We start from the raw sequence: 17,051 nt of genomic DNA on the forward strand, positions 1-17,051 counted from the left end.
ACATAAACAAAAGGCTCAGCAGCCACTCTGGCGATCTAGAAGCAGATTTGTAGACTCCCTGGAAAAGCCTAGGCCTAGACCAGGATCTGTGGCCCTCCAGATGTGGTTGGACTCCAGCTCACATCATCACAGATCAGTGAATGTGCTGGCTGGGGCTGCTGGGAGCCCAACAACATCTGCAGTTGTCCAGGCATTGATAACCTCAAGATTAGAGTCCTGCAACACCCTCTCTGTAGGGCTACCCTTGAGGTTGGCCCAGCTGGTACAGAAGATGACAAGGTCGCTTCTGGGGGGAAATTACAGCCAGCCACTTGGCTTGCAGGGTTTGACCTGGCTGCTAATTTATTAAATTTATATACTGCCCCTTCATCCGAATCTCAGCATAAAAATATAAAACAAAAACACAAAATGCATAATAGAAGAACAAAACAAAACGAGCCCATAACCCCACTCTCCCAGAAACACATTTAAAAGCTAATCTGCTACCAGTTCAAGGTGTATCAAACATATAAGGCCCTATGCAGCTCAGGACCAGATTACTTGAGAGACCACCACCTCCCTTAGATACCCAGTATGTAAGCCAGAGAGTTTTTTCTGCAAGTTCACGTGCTCCACAGTAACGCAGAGCAAAGCTTTATGTCTGGCTGCCCCTGTCCTGTGGAACTGCATTTTTGCAAGCATGACAGGAGCTCACTCTCTGCACTTTCCAGAAACAATTGAAGGCATTTTTCTTCTGACAAAGACTCCCTAGCTAGATGAATATGTCTCTGTCATGTGTGTCTACTTTGTGCCGTTTTTAAATGTATCAGCTGTTAGTTTTTCTTAATGCACCTGTTATTAACTGTTTCAAATGCTGTTACTGTTTTCAAATGTATCTGCTATTATTTTCTATGTTGTCTTCATCCATTTTTTACTGCTTTTTGTTTGTCGCCTTCAAGATGTGTGTTGAAAGCGATGAACGCATTCTCATTGAGGGAGAAAGGTTTCCCATCCCTGCTCAATACGATCAACAACGCCACGGCAATGCTGTTACTTTATGAAGGCAAATTGAAAAAAAACAAACTACAATGCTAAAAGTGTATTTATAACATTTTACATTTAATTATTGAAAGCTCCCATAGATTAGTCATCAAGGAGAAAATTTTAGCATCCTCGGGGATGTGCTTTTAAAAAAATTAACTTTGGGGGAAGGTTTTTGAAAACAAGACCCAACACCAGAGGGGGGGGGGCATTGAAAAAGGCTCTCTACCCCCCACCTGCAGTCGTACAGTCCAGAATCACATCATCTTAAGTTTTTCACTCTGCTGTATGTGTAGTTAAGAGCAGGTCAGCTGTTTCAGCAGCAAACTACAGTCCTATATATGCTTAAATTGGGAATTAAGTACCAGTGAATTCAAAGGAACTTCCTTCTGAGTAAACATACACAGCTTTGTGTTGTAAGGCCTTACAAATGTGGGGCATGTGTTCTCTGAGTCTTTTCTTTGCCCCCTATAGAAAAATTTCTGTTCACAACTGTGCATGTATATCAAATACAATTATTGGGCCAGCCTGGCAGTATTAAAAGTTGGGGCTGATGGGGATTGTGGCACAGCAACAACTCCAGGGCCAAAGCTTTCCCACCCCCGTGCTCTAAATTATCCTATTTTGCATACAAACATTTTCCAGTTCAAATTTTCCAGAAAACTCATAGCATTAGCTACACATGCAGAAGAGGTGGTAGAATACTGAAGCCCACCACTTCAGATTGCAGCCGGGATTATACTGGGTTAAAATAAAAACGAATGCTCCCCCCTATCTGTGTAACACACTCCCCGAAATTAAAACACATAGCACATCAGGGATGGAAGTTCTAGCCAAGCCTCTCACCTGCTGTGCTAGTTTTCTACTTGAAGGGAACTTTTTATGTAGAACATTTAAAACACCACCCAAACAAACACATGTGCTCCCGATCTGCAGCCTGAAGTTGTTTATCTCACTTGACCAATTCATCGTGCTGCAGGAGTAGGGAAGACCTCCTAGTGACAGGAGCACTGATGCAAATACTGGAAGACTTAGCAGTACAATCCAAGGCCTGATTACTTGCTATATTCAGCAGGGCTTAATCCCAGGTAAGTGTGCATAGGATTGCAGCGTAAGAGTGAGTGAAATAGGAAACAGTATTGGGAGGCAGTAGACAAAACAGGCATTAAATAGGAAACAAAACCACAACCTGGTGGAACAAGGCGCAAAATTGTAGGAGAGAAAAATAGTACTTTTTAAAAGCAATTTTAACCAAAAATGGGTAAAAATTGTAGGGGAGAGAAACAGTGACAACTGTGGTTGTCTGCTATAGAGTGCCAAGACAGATTGAAGACTCAGATGATGCCTTACTAGAGCAGATTACCAAACATTCAAAAAGAAGAGAAATAGTAATCATGAGGGACTTCAACTTCCCTGATATCTGTTGGGATTCAAACTCTGCCAAGAGTGTAAAGTCTGACAAATTCCTCCATTGCATCGCTGACAATTTCATTTCCCAGAAGGTGGAAGAAGCAACAAGGGGACTTGGACTTGGTCCTCACCAATAGGGAGGAACTGATGGATGAAGTGGAAGAGCTCGGAAATTTGGGAGGAAGTGAGCATGTTCTCTTGGGTTTCAGGATACAGAGACAAGGGAAAACCGAGTGTAGTCAGACTCGAACTCTGGACTTTAAGAAGGCCAATTTCGAAAAGCTGAAGGAGATCTTGGGTGTGATCCTGTGGTCAGAAATACTCAATGAGAAGGGAGTCCAAGAAGGATGGGAGTTTCTAAAAGAAGAAATATTGACGGTCCAAATGCAGACAATACCAACAAGAAAGAAAAGTGGGAGGCATCTAAGGAAACCGGTGTAGCTGCATAAGGAGCTTACAGATTAGCTGAGATTTAAGAAGGGCATGTATAAGAAATGGAAGAAAGGGGAAATCACACAGGAGAAGTATACATGAGTAGCCAACAGTTGCAGGGGGAAAGTCAGGCTGGCTAGAGCTCAGAGTGAGCTCAGGCTTTCAAGAGAGCTTAAAAATAATAATAAAAGGTTTCTTTGGCTATGTCCGAAGAAAGAGGAAAAACAAGCAAGTAGTTGGTCCTCTGGGTGGGGAACAGAGAGAAATGCTATTGGGTGACAGAGAAAAGGCAGAACTACTCAACACCTACTTTGCCTCTGTCTTCACCCAAAAGGAAAGTGATGCCCAACCTGGTGATAACGGAATAAATGATGTAAGGAGGAAGCTGCAGCCCAGGATAGGAAAAGAACACCCAGCTACTTCAAATGAATTCAAATCTCCAGGGCCTGATGAGCTGCATCCAAGGGTACTAAAGGAGTTTGTGGATGTAATTTCAGAGCCTTTGTCTATTATCTTTGAGAATTCTTGGAGAACAGGTGAGGTCCCTACAGACTTGAGGCAGGCAAATAATAATAATAATATAATAATAATAATTTAAAAAAATTCCTTCCAGTAGCACCTTAAAGACCAACTGAGTTAGTTCTAGGGATGAGCTTTCGTGTGCATGCACACTTCTTCAGATACTTCAGTATCTGAAGAAGTGTGCATGCACACGAAAGCTCATACCTAGAACTAACTTAGTTGGTCTTTAAGGTGCTACTGGAAGGAATTTTTTTATTTTGTTTTGACCATGGCAGACCAACACGGCTACCTATCTGTAATAATAATAATTTATTATTTATACCCCACCCATCTGGCTGGGTTTCCCCAGCCACTCTGGGCGGCTTCCAAAAGAATATTAAAATACTGTGATACATCAAACATTAAAAACTTCCTTAAACAGGGCTGCCTTCAGATGTCTTCTAAAAGTCAGATAGTTGTTTATTTCCTTGACATCTGGTGGGAGGGTGTTCCACAGGGAGGGCGCCACTACCAAGAAGGCCCTCTGCCTGGTTCCCTGTAACTTGGCTTCTCACAGTGAGGGAACCGCCAGAAGGCCCTCGGAGCTGGACCTCAGTGTCCGGGCAGAACGATGGGGGTGGAGACGCTCCTTCAGGTATACAGGACCGAGGCTGTTTAGGGCTTTAAAGGTCAGCACCAACACTTTGAATTGTGCTCGGAAACATACTGGGAGCCAATGTAGGTCTTTCAAGACCAGTGTTATACGGTCTCGGCGGCTGCTCCCAGTCACCAGTCTGGCTGCTGCGTTCTGGATTAGTTGTAGTTTCCGGGTCGCCTTCAAAGGTAGCCCCATGTAGAGCGCATTGCAGTAGTCCAAGCGGGAGATGACCAGAGCATGCACCACTCTGGCGAGGCAGTCCACAGGCAGATAGGTTCTCAGCCTGCGTACCAGATGGAGCTGGTGCACAGCTGCCCTGGACACGGATTTAAGCTGTGCCTCCATGGACAGCTGTGAGTCCAAAATGACTCCCAGGCTGCGCACCTGGTCCTTCAGGGGCACAGTTACCCTATTCAGGACCATGGAATCCTCCACACCTGCCCGCCTCCTGCCCCCAGAAACAGTACTTCTGTCTTGTCAGGATTCAATCTCAATCTGTTAGCCGCCATCCATCCTCCAACCGCCTCCAGACACTCACACAGGACTGTCACCGCCTTCACTGGTTCTGATTTGAAAGAGAGGTAGAGCTGGGTATCATCCGCATACTGATGAACACCCAGCCCAAACCCCCTGATGATCTCTCCCAGAGGCTGCATGTAGATGTTGAAAAGCATGGGGGAGAGGACAGAACCCTGAGGCACCCCACAAGTGAGAGCCCAGGGGTCTGAACACTCATCCCCCACCACCACTTTCTGAACACGGCCCAGGAGGAAGGAGTGGAACCACTCTATGACAGTGCCCCCAGCTCCCAGCCCCTCAAGACGGTCCAGAAGTATGTTATGGTCGATGGTATCAAACGCCGCTGAGAGATCCAGCAGAACTAGGAAACAGCTCTCACCTTTGTCCCTAGCCTGCCGGAGATCATCAACCAGTGCGACCAAGGCAGTTTCAGTCCCGTGATGAGGCCTGAATCCCGACTGGAAGGGATCCAAATGGTCCGCTTCTTCCAGACGTGCCTGGAGTTGTTCAGCAACCACTTGCTCAATCACCTTGCCCAAGAATGGAAGATTTGAGACTGGGCGATAGTTGGCCATTGTGGCCGCATCTAAAGATGTTTTTTTAAGAAGCGGTTTAATAACCGCCTTTTTCAGCGGGTCTGGGAAGGCTCCCTCATGGAGGGAAGCATTCACCACCCCATGAAGCCCATCGCCCAGTCCTTCCCGGCTAGCTTTTATAAGCCAGGATGGGCAAGGATCAAGGAGACAGGTGGTTGGTTTCACTCGTCCAAGGAGCCTGTCCACATCCTTGGAGGTAACAGATTGGAATTGATCCCGCGCAATTTGACTAGACAGGACTCTAGCACTCTCCCGCCCCGGCCCTGCTCCCATGGTGGCGTCTACCTCTTCCCGAATCTGAGCGACTTTATCTGCAAAAAACTTTGCAAAATCATTGCAGGAGATCATGTGGCCCGTACTGGGCCCCGATGTAGCAGGTGGTTCCGCTAAATTGCGGACCACCTGAAAAAGTTTCCTGCTGCTGTTTTCTGCAGATGCAATAGAGGCGGCGAAGAAGATGTTGTCTCCATCTTCAAAAAGGGGGGAAAGGAAGACCTATGTAACTACCGACCGGTGAGCCTGACATCAATATCGGGGAAGGTCCTATAACAGATAATTCAACAGTCGGTCTGTGAGTGTTTAGAAAAGGATGCTGTGATTACTAAGACCCAGCATGGGTTTCACAAAAATAAGTCATGCCAGACCAATATGATATCTTTGATGGAATTACAAACTTGATCTAGGGGTTTTGGTGGGCCACAAACTTAACATGAGACGACAGTGTGATGCAGCAGCAAAAAAAGCTAATGCTGTTCTAGAATGCATCAAGAGAAGTATAGTTTCCAGATCAAGGGAAATGCTGTGGACATAGTGTATCTTGATTTCAGTAAAGCTTTTGACAAAACCCCCCATGATATTCTCACGAGGAAGCTGGTAAAATGTGGGTTGAACAAGGTAACTGTTAGGTGGATTTGTAGCTGGTTGACTGACTGAACCCAGAGTATGCATTAATGGTTCCTCGTCATCCTGGGAAATAGTGACAAGTGGGGTGCCACAGGGTTCTATCCTGGGCCCCTTGTTGTTTAACATCTTTATAAATGATTTGGATGAAGGAATCGAGGGGATGCTCATCAAATTTGAAGATGACACCAAGATGGGAGAGGTAGCTAATGCCACAGAATCAGAATTCAAAATGAACTTAACAGATTGGAGAACTGGAAACTGCAAGCTAACAAAATGAGTTTCAGTGGGGACAAATGTAAGGTTCTGCACTTGGGCAGCAAGAACCAGATACACAAATATAGGATGGGGGACACCTGGCTTACTAGCAGTACATGTGAAAAGGATCTAGGGCACGGGTGTCAAACACAAGGCCCGCGGGCCGAATCCGGCCCACCAGACCTCGTCATGTGGCCCGTGTAGCCGCCGGCGGCTGCCAGCCTTCACCTTTTATTCTCGCTTTTTTTTTTTTGACACAAGAAAGCCACCTCTTCAGCGCATGCGCGGCAGCCTACAAGCCAGAGAACGTCTGCCCTCTAGCGGCGCCGGCCGTTCTACACAGGAAACCTCCACTTTACACATAGTCCTACAGATACAACCAGCCCTTTGAGGGTGACCAAACTGCTGATGTGGCCCCCGATGAATTTGAGTTTGACACCCCTGATCTAGGGGTTTTGGTGGGCCACAAACTTAACATGAGACGACAGTGTGATGCAGCAGCAAAAAAAGCTAATGCTGTTCTAGAATGCATCAAGAGAAGTATAGTTTCCAGATCAAGGGAAGTCATAGTACCGCTCTGTTCCGCCTTAGTCAGATCCCACTTGGAATACTGTGACCAATTCTGGGCACTACAATTTAAGAAGGATGTTGAAAAGCTGGAACGTGAACCAAGATGATCAAAGGTCTGGAAACTATGAGGAGCTCCTAAAGGAGCTGGGAATGTTTAGCCTGGAAAAGAGGAGACTGAGAGGAGATATGATAGCCATCTTCAAATATCGTAAGGGCTGTCACATGGAGGAGGGTGCATGCTTGTTTTCTCCCGCTCTGGAGGGTAGGACTCAAACCAAAGACTTCAAGTTGCAAGACAGGAGATTCTGACTAAACATCAGGAAGAACTTTCTGACGGTAAGCACGGTTCAACAGTGGAACAGACTCCCACGAGAGGTAGTGGACTCTCCTTCCTCGGAGGTTTTTAAGCAGAGATTGGATGGCCATCTGTCATGGATGCTTTAGCTGAGTTTCCTGCATTGCAGGGGGTTGGAATAGATGACACTTGGGGTCCCTTCCAACTCTATGATTCGATGGAACATAGGCATCTTTGAGCCAAAATCCAGGAAACTACAGCCTTGTGAGCCTAATGTCCTTTGGATACAAAGCGGTGTGAAAAATTACCGATGATAGACCGACAGTGGTGTGTGGTTGAGGATTGCTAAATCCTCTCCCTGCCCATTGGGCTTGACTGGAAGAAAAATATTTGGAGTGGCAAATATGGGAGAGGTTCAGCTTCTTAGACCTTCAAGTCTCTTGCTTAGCAAACCACACCCTGCTCAATTCCTTGCTTTTGAACATCACCAGGCTACACATGTTGATGTTCTGCTGCTATCCATGTCTGGTTTGGTGCCTTAAACAAGTGATTTTTCTGCTTAGAAAAGGCGTTTGATGATGAACACAAAAGGTCTGGAGCCTCGAGTGCTGCGGAGAAAAATTCAGGGCTGCTCAATGTACACAAAACATAAAGAGCTACCCGTGGCAATTGGGAGGTAACGGGTTGAAGGAAAACGAGAGGTGCTTCTGAAGACAATGCATTTTTATAAGCTCTGAAATATATCACCAGAGGATGCACGAAAACAGTGTCTAAAAAGGATTATGTAAATGCATGCATGCCGCTTCTTTTGGTGGATATGAAGCACAGGCTCCATTTTCAGAGATGGTTTAACCTTGACCAGATATGCAGGGTGGTAAGAACAGGAGAGAAAGATGCCACCAGAACCCCACCACGGACTCTTCTTTTCTCGAAAGGCAGAATGCTGAATTTGACAGAACTCCCATTTCTGACCCATCGTAAGAATTCTCGGGATCTTTAAGATGCTACCGGAAAACACATGTTGAACAATTTGGAACAACAGTGCATCTTTATTTCTTTTTAAAAGATTACCTTCTTACAGGTAGCCGGTAATGTGTTAAGTGTAATTATTATTATTATTATTGGTTTTGTTTAAAAAACTTGTACACATGTACATCAAACACTGCATTCCTCTGGAAACAAGATGGAAGGGAAACAGATGTAGGTACACTAAAAAAAAAAAAAAAAGGAACCCCCCCCCCCAATAAGAATAAATTTAAATGTACATTGCTGGCAGCCGTTTCCACACAACCGTTAGCGCTGTGGGGAGACACACGTGTAAATGTGGTGAAAACACATTCTAACTATGCAATAAGAAAAGCAATATATATGTTGTAACGAGAAGAACGAACAGCTGGAGGGATGGATTCCCTGCTCCCACAATGAGACTAAAAGGAGACGGGCCTCTTGGTTGCGGCAGTTTTCATTTCATTCGCTTCCGGGGAGAGACGTCTCCGTTGCTGGTGGCTGATTGCTGGGAAGCAAATGCGAGGCTGGAAGGGGAGGGGCAGGGCATCTCTTGGCCATTTGAGGAGGTGGCCGCCGCATGCATCATGCTAGGGCCCGGGAAGTCGTAATACTGCGAAGGGTAGGGCGGACTGTATGATGTTCTGCCCCGTATGTCTTTCATAACTTCCAGGATGCCCTGCAACACGCTGGTCTGGCTGCTCAGCTGCTCCTTCAGCGTCTGATCGCTCGATTCCAGGGCGCTGACGAGCCTCCCAATGTCCTCCGCGCTCTGCTCCATCTCGTCTTTGCGGGCCGAGAGGTCTTCCTTGTAGGCACGCTCGAAGGAAGCCACCTCCTTGTGTGTGAGGTCAGACAGTGTCCGGACAAGTTCGCTGGTGGCCTGCGAGGTGACTTCCATGAGCTCCTTCAAGGTGTCCCCCCTCCTCTTCCTCTGCCGGCAACGGAGGTTGCGCATCCTCTCGGCGGCCGTCAGCGGTCGAGGGCGCAGGTTCGGCGCTGGAGGGCAAACAGCAGAAAGCAGGCTGAACAAAATGACGAATAACACGACTTCGCGAGAAATCTGGGCCGTGGCAACAGCCTACTGCACGCTAATCTAAAACATTCATACGTGCACATGCCAACTTCCAGATTCCACGCAAAGCCACCCTAAAAATGTAAAAAAAAAAGAAGAAAAAAAAGGCAGATTCTGCAACTTCGCAGCACGGTTGGATTTCTGCAGATGTCTATATATTTGCTTACTTATGATTCAACAAATTCTGTTAAGCAGAGAACTCCAGCTCCACCCTGAACTTTGAAGCCCAGCCCTGTTACAACTTCAGAAATCTCACCAGGTTTTCCCCCAAGCATAATATTACCCATCCCAAATTGACTGAGGATTTGATTCCCCAGCTGCTGAAATTAAAGCTGTGTTTCTCAAGATCAGAAGTTAGCAAAAAAATTTAGCCGCGGGCCGGTCCACTGTCCCGCAGGCTGAAGAAGCGGCACCAGCAGGGGGGAGCTGGAAGAAGAGGCGAGGGGGGCAAGTAGTCCTCCTCCCCACCCCCAGCTGCTGCACTTACCTTCCCTGGGGCTGCTACCACCACAACCACCAACACTACTTCTCGTGGGTAGGCAGAGAGAGCTAGTTCGCTCTGCTCTCTGGTCCACAGGAGCACCAGGGCAGCAGCCGTGGCAGAGTGCAGATGAGCGGTGCGAAAGGGCTGGCTCCAGAGAGGGGCTGCTTAAAATGGCACTCAGCCAGCTCAGCCCAGCCCCCTTCCTCCTCTAGGCAGGGTGGGGAGAGGCCAGGAGGGAGGGAGGGAGGAGGCGCCACTGCAGTGTGTGTGTGGGGGGGGTGGAATGGCGCAGGGGGGAAAATGGCACAGCTCAAATGAACAGAATCCCCACGCTGATCCATGGACAGTCCATGGGCTGGATCCTGAAGGCCATTGGGCCTGATCCGGCCCGCGGGCCTTGGTTTGCCGGCCCCTGCTCAAGATCCTCAGACTTCATTCCATTGCTCTGCACTTGGAAACAACTGCGTGTGATAAAGCAACCCCTCCCTGTCCCAAAATTACCCAACCTGCCCAGAATTCCACGGACAACTGAAACAAACCATGTACCATACCAAAGCCTACCCCCACCGCAGGCAAGCCACAATTCCAAACAAAACTCACCAGAAATCGAGTCATTGGATGGCAATGGATCTGTCGGAGTGCCAGGGCCGGCACTGCCGTCCATGGATATATCGGAGTTGGCTGCTGGAGACCCCACTTGGTTTTCCATGTTGGCTTCACTGTGCTGCGACCCAGCTGATTCTGGCAAGAGCAAGCAATCCCCGTCCGGCTCTTCAAAAGTCCCTTTGTCGCCTTTCCCAACCGAGGAAGGCGGTTCGTAGGCAGGGTCCTGAGTCTCCCTGTGTTCCCGGCGCCGGCGGTCCACCGGTGGCCGCGCGTTGCTCCCTGAAAGCCGCGGAACGACCAGGTTTTGCTTGATGCAGAGGAACCGGTTGAGCTCTTCGTAGTATGGCCACACTCGGCGCCCGTGGCCGGCGTTGCTGTTGCCGTCCACTATCTCTTTGAAGCCGCGCCGCAGCACTTTGGCCCGCTCGCGGCACTGCTCCCAGTCCCGGTTGTAACCCCGGGCTCGCATTTCGTCCGCGATCCACTGGAACTGCGCGACCGTGCGGTAGTTGGACGCCAGGGCGCTCTGCACAGCGTCGTCGCCCCAAACCTGGATGAAGGCCCGGGTTTCCTCGTCGGTCCAAACGGGCTGGCGCCTCGATTTCGTAGCAGACGAAGATCCCTGCGAAGAAGCTGCCATTGTGCCGTGGTTCGGCATCGGCACCGTCTCTGGAAGGGTATCAGACAACATGGTGTGCTCCAAGGGTGACCCGGCCAATACCGGCGGCAGGAATTTGTTTTTAAAATGGCAGCAGGAAACTTTCTCAACTGGGGCGCAGTAAAAAGAGCACTAGCGGGAAGGAGGGGGAGTGTAACAAGGAAGCTCCTAACGATAGGGTGCGGATAGAGAGAGGCGGGACGCTCTGTACAATGCACTCTATGGTCACGCTGGCAACTCCCCCGCTGAGACATGTGCACCTCCCACAAACGTTACGAGAGACACGCATCTCGCATCTTTGTTCCCGCAAGTTGGCCTGCAAAGAAAACACGTGTGACCTCGAGGAAATGGCACGGGAGTCTGCATTCCGACATGCGAAAAAAAAGATACGTGACAACGGTGCGATACACGTGTCTAGCGTAACGTGTGAAGCGGTCTTAAAAGCTCCATCCCTCTTTAACCTCCACTATTCTAAGCCCCTGACCAGAAAAAACAACAACATATATTAAAAACAAAGTTAAGGACAATTTTTGTAACGTATTCCAATCGCGTAACAGTTTAAGAGCAGCTTTCTAGAGACACCTGCCTTTACCCTAGCCTGATCGGCATGCAGAAGAACAATTACTCACCTGTGTAACTGCCATCTGTTGAAATGTAGGCCGCTCGGGGAGAAAAGAGAAACAGGCAAAGTTAGAGGTGAAGACTTCTGGATCTCTTATGAGCAATACTGGTGGGGAAAAGTGACTGAAAGTCACGAGGAAAGGGCAATCAACGGAACAACTATCCCACGCGACCAAAAGCGCTGGAAATGTGGTTTTTTGAAACAAAAACGAGATGAAACAGATTTTTAGGAATCTAAATTTTACACCAAATACCCATTAAAGCCAAAATAAATCCCAAACTGGTGCTAGGGATTTTTCTGAATAATTGGAATTCTGATTTCACTGTTAGGAAGCAGTCACCGTATAGTTTATTTGGCTGAGCAAACTCTGAAGTGTTGCTCAATCCAAAAAAGCACCATCCTTTTGATCGTGGGCAAATGCTATAAATCTCAGCTGACTGAAAACCAACTCAGATGCTACAAGGTATTAAAGCTCCTCCTTCCAAGGTGTTTTGGAACTCCTCCTACTATTCAGGCTGCTTTTCATAGTAGGCAACAGGCAGCAGTGGCTGCTCGTCTATGAAGAGCAAGGATCTCATCCAGGTAACCAGACAAGGAAACTTCTGTACCCTTTAAGATTCTGTGTGCTTTTGCCCTCGTAAGCCATCTATGTGCCACAGATCTCCAACACAGATATGAATGGGGCAAAAAAACCCAACAGCAACTGTTGTGGGCTTGTAACTTTTATGACCTTATTTGCAAAGCTGCCTTCAAGCACTCTCAACTCACCTTGCTCTGTGCTCCTGGGAACAGCAGCTTCAGAGTCACTCTCTAGTACAGGCATAGGGAAACTCGGCCCTCCAGATGTTTTGGGATTACAGCTCCCATCATCCCTAGCTAACAGGACCAGTGGTCAGGGATGATGGGAGTTGTAGTCCCCAAACATCTGGCGGGCCGAGTTTGCCTATGCCTGCTCTAGTAGCTCTAACCCCCTTTTTTGTGGACCACCAGGGGCTGACTCTCTGCTAACAAATGGGAGAAATCTCCTCTTCCCATTGGCTTGTGAAAAGCTGTCAGCAGGGGGAGGCAAGTTCACCAACAGGACAGCAGCTGCCAATGCCGGTTGACATGGGGTGTCTCCTCCTTCCAAATGCTCCATGAATTTGTGGAAGGATCAACTAATCGAAATTTAGAATTATCAGGGTCCACTTTTCAGGTACACATCCACTACAGGAACAATTTCTAAACATATCTAAGCACTCCTGAGTCTTCACAGTGCCTGCATTCATGCTCCATGTGCAGCTCCCTGATCTTTTTAGGTCAGTGCAGCATGACAGCCAAGCCAAGGTTTGCCTTAGCATGTTGGCTCAACCAGAGATCACGGCTAAGGTCTGTCATTTAACCATGATCTGTACCAAACGGCTACATATCACGGTTAAAAAGGAGGAACCATAACCATGATACTAGGTTCAGTAGATACACTAGGCTTAGATACCTAAAAAGCCCAGGGAGGAGGAAGGGGGGTTCATGCTCCTTGCTGGGATCCAACGGGTTTGTGTGATCAGTTAGCCATACTGTGGCTTACCACCGGGACATGCAGAACCATTCCAACGAGACGTAGGAGATCCTTACCCAAGGAAGTCACATCCTCGCCATTCTCTTCCATGATCTCCCTAGATCTCCCCTTCTCACTTTCCCTCCCCCCCTCCTGTGCTTTGAGCAGAGTCTTCAAGAAGGCGTTCAGCCCCTGCAACAGATAACAGAAAAAGCCCATTAAACCCCACTGCACAAGCCACCAAGCAGAGCTCACTGATTCGGGGCACTGATATTGCTGTAGAGCCTAGCAGAAGAGCTTTTCAACTCCTGGCAGGGATAGGCAGTCCACTTCCTTCTGGAATAAATGCAAAGGCAGAAGGCATTGAAATTAGGGCTGAAATCCTTTACTCTCACTTGAGAGGACACTGCGCTAAACACAGTAGATTTAGCACACAGTACTGGGCTGGAACTGACTTATTGCCTTTCCTATACTAGCAGGGCGTTGCCGGTAAAGCTTTTGCTACAAACAAATTAGCCTCAGATGACTCTTAAACTGGGTTTGCCAGTTGGCACTTATCAATGTGTAGCTCTATTTACGACCAGCAATACAATAACAGTAGTGTCAAAACTTTCTGTACTAATTTCTTACAAGCACCCAAGGCCATCTAAAGTCAAATGAACTGAAATGAACTGTAAACACGGAAAAGAGCTACAAAACAAATCACATAAACATTGTCAGTTACATTATACTGGTTTTTTAAAAAAACCTCTATTGTACACTACTCTGGTCTTGTTAATGAGGAGCAGCAGTATATAATTATTTTAAATGAACAATAAAAGAATAAGAATAAGAATATATATATAGTTATTTACTATTTTCTTGTTACCTAATTAGGTCCAAATGTCTTACATTCAGAAACATAAATACATTATACTATATAGAGATATCATATAATTTAAGTAATAAAAAAAGAATATGAGTAAGATGACAAATGGCTGCTATTCTCTTGGCTTAGGTTGCTCTCTCCCAGCTTCCTCTTTTGCCAAGTCCAGTTTATATCTTTTAACTCCGATGATGCTCTAAACATTGTTTTTGCTTATTACAATATAAACCTACTCACAAAAACTATTCTCTATTTTATTAACATTGCAACCTCAGCACACAAATATTACTCTTTTTTTGCCAGCATAAACTACTCATGTTTGGGGCTGTGCAGTATCTATATGTCTGCCTTCTCCCATATAAAGTCCTACTCATTTAGTAGCTACACTCAACAGGCATCAACTTGTGACTGCCCTAATTCCTTTACTTGTATTCCGTTGAATTTATATGAAAACACAAAAAAACAAACAGAATCTGATATTCACCAGAATTGTTACCTTAATTCAGGGGTCAACAACCTTTCTGAGCTTAAGGACACATTAGCAAAGTGGAGAAACAGTTGTGGGCACCACAATCAAGTTCACACCACAATCTATTCTATTAGCCTAATTTTCAAGCCTAATTTTAGCTGGCAGAGCAGACCCTAAGGGTGCCAGGAAAGGTCTCTGTGGGACACATGCACCCAAGTCGGCACGCTTCGCTTTAATTGTACCAACTTTTGGGTTCTTCCTTTCCCAGTTAATACAGTTCTGCTTTGCTTACTTATATACTGGAGTGCTTCGATTCCACCTTTCAGCAAGATCCGATTTTAACATTAACTTCCTCTACAGAACAAAGTTTTCAGACAATCCAAACTCAGGGACAAAGATATACTTTTGCTCCCAATTATTTAATTTCACTCATAACAAGCTGCATGGCTCATTAGAGAGACATTGGAATGATAGATTCTCTCCCACTCAGGTACCCAGAACCTTTACCCTTTTTGCTGTCAACACCTACTGTCAATGACCTACTTTACAGGGTTGTTGTAAAGATTCATAAGCAATGTATGAGTGCTGTGGCTCTTTTCAGCAGCAAGTAAAGACCGGTTTAGAAAACATTTCCCATGTCCCTTAGATCTTTTACACTCCTGTCATCTCCCTCCGGATTTGCACTAGCCTCCTTTTCCCTTCCCTTTTATGGCTTCACAACAACCCACTGTGGGGAACTTCTGCCATTAAGGACACTGCACAGAGAAGTGTGAGGAAACTTGTTAAAAAAACAAATAACCGGAGCGATCGATTCCACCCTGACCGGGGAGGAAGAGAGAAAAACAACAAAAAACAGGCAAATAAAGCTGGTGCCAGGGCATGCAATAATTGCAGCGGTTATTATGACTCACCTCCCACTCCCACCCGCCTTCCTCAGCGCGATGGGGGGGGGGGGGGAGAGAGAGATCTGTTCCTCCAAAAAGCCGGAAGTGGCGGCGGTGCGAAAGCCTGACACAACCCACCCCTAGACACATTCACACGTACACCCGTCCTCGCAAGATCCGAATAAATAAATAATAATAATAATATAATAATAATAATATAGTGATGATGATGATAATAGTAGTAATAGTTATAATAATAATAATAATAGTGATGATAATAATAACAGTAGTAGTAGTAATAATAATAGTAATAATAATTTCTTTTACTTGAGTCGCTCTCCCGGGCATCCCCTCTCCCTCACTTCTCCACGTCGGGGGCTCTTTCCAAAGAGACAAAAGGCGGGTCCCACAAGCAGGGTCTCCCTTTCCTTTGAACCCCCCACGCCACCCTTTGCCCCCTCCTTCCCCCTCCCCAAGACCCTCCCCCCAACATCCCTCCCCCCGCCCTCCAACCCCGCCCATTCCTGGCACTTTCCCTCAGATCTCTCCTCCCCCCGCCGCCCCGCTTTTAAAAACACAACTGCAAGTCTGGAAGAAAGCCCGAAACTCCGCCGGGGCCTCCACCTACACAGCCACGGGCTCTCGGAGGACGCGAAGAGCCTGGGGCTGGGCCGCTTCCCCGCCGCCGTCCCCCGGAAGAGTCCCCGCTGCTCGGGCGGCCTCAGGGAGAGCTGGCGCCGAGGCCTCCTCGGGCTGCAACAAACCCCAATATGGTGGCCGCGCAGCTGCCGAGGCCGGAAGTCCGCCGCTGACCGAGGCTTCGGAGCGGGGAGCGAGAAGAGAGAGAGAGAGGCAGGAAACGGGGGCAGGCGGAGGGAGCTCGCCTCCGCAGGGAACAGCGGCCTCTGCTGGCGGGAGGCCGGGGAAGCGCCACTGACTGGGGGTGAAGATGTCCCTGTTTTCATCGGAGAAATGTTGGAGGGTGTGGGACCCCGGAAGCATCGGAAGGCAGCCCTGTCTAGGGAAGGGGGTTAATTGTTATTATTATTTTAATATTTTGTTTTATTGTGTTTTTATATATGTTGGAAGCTTCCCAGAGTGGATGTGGCAACCCTGTTGGGTGGGTGGGGTATAAATAGTAGTAGTAGTACTAGTACAACAACAACAACAACAACAACAACAACAACAACAACAACAACAACAACAACAACAACAACAACAACAATAGAATAACAACAACAACAATAGAATAGAATGTCCCTATGAGTATAAATATGGGACGTGGGTGGCGCTGTGGGTTAAACTGTTATGTACTGAAGTTCTCACCCTGGGCCAGCAGGGGGATACTGTGGATAGTTTTCACTCAGGTCCACATAGGCAAATAAGGGATTGAAAGTGACGTTCAGTGATTGGATAGTTACAGAAAGTGGTTACTATTGCGTTCTAGTGGAGCTCTATATAAGCAGGCTGACTGAACCCTTCAGCTCAGTTCTCTTCTGGCCTGTGAATAAACAAGAGCTGTTTGAAGAATCGCTGTGTCGTCTGCTATGTTCACCCACAACTTAACATAAACCACAGAGCCTAGGGCTTGCCAATCAGAAGGTCGGCGATTTGAATCCCCACGACAGGGTGAGCTTGCTTGGTCCCTTCTCCTGTCAACCTAGCAGTTCAAAAGCACGTCAAAGTGCAA

The 17,051-nt window shown here is 47.2% G+C and overlaps 1 protein-coding gene and 2 long non-coding RNA genes across 6 annotated transcripts in view; 1 reads left to right on the forward strand and 2 right to left on the reverse strand.

Moving 5' to 3' along the window:
- The window catches only part of LOC309337470, a 119,810-nt gene that overhangs the window by 32,500 nt on the left and 70,259 nt on the right, over nt 1-17,051 (reverse strand). The window lies entirely within an intron of this gene.
- Nucleotides 64-8,398, forward strand: LOC309337499. Its single transcript, XR_014154363.1, has 2 exons — nt 64-2,988; nt 5,964-8,398. It is a non-coding gene; the product is annotated as an uncharacterized lncRNA (long non-coding RNA).
- On the reverse strand, nt 8,189-16,167 carry LOC309336971 (uncharacterized protein). 4 transcript variants are annotated; one of them, XM_081853526.1, is made up of 5 exons: nt 15,990-16,167; nt 13,221-13,335; nt 11,617-11,649; nt 10,324-10,998; nt 8,189-9,163 (listed from the first exon to the last, which is right to left on the reverse strand). In XM_081853526.1, the coding sequence occupies exons 2-5, from the start codon at nt 13,252-13,254 to the stop codon at nt 8,622-8,624; spliced, it is 1,284 nt and encodes a 427-aa protein (XP_081709652.1). In that variant the 5' UTR covers nt 13,255-13,335; nt 15,990-16,167; the 3' UTR covers nt 8,189-8,621. The 4 variants fall into 4 exon arrangements, with proteins under 4 accessions (XP_081709652.1, XP_081709651.1, XP_081709653.1 ...); XM_081853525.1 differs by lacking the exon at nt 15,990-16,167 and adding an exon at nt 15,689-15,724; XM_081853527.1 differs by lacking the exon at nt 15,990-16,167 and having other exon boundaries at nt 10,324-11,303; nt 13,221-15,516.

Source organism: Podarcis erhardii (genome assembly GCF_964252035.2).
Source record: "Podarcis erhardii genome assembly, chromosome: 2".
Lineage (NCBI taxonomy): Eukaryota > Metazoa > Chordata > Lepidosauria > Squamata > Lacertidae > Podarcis > Podarcis erhardii.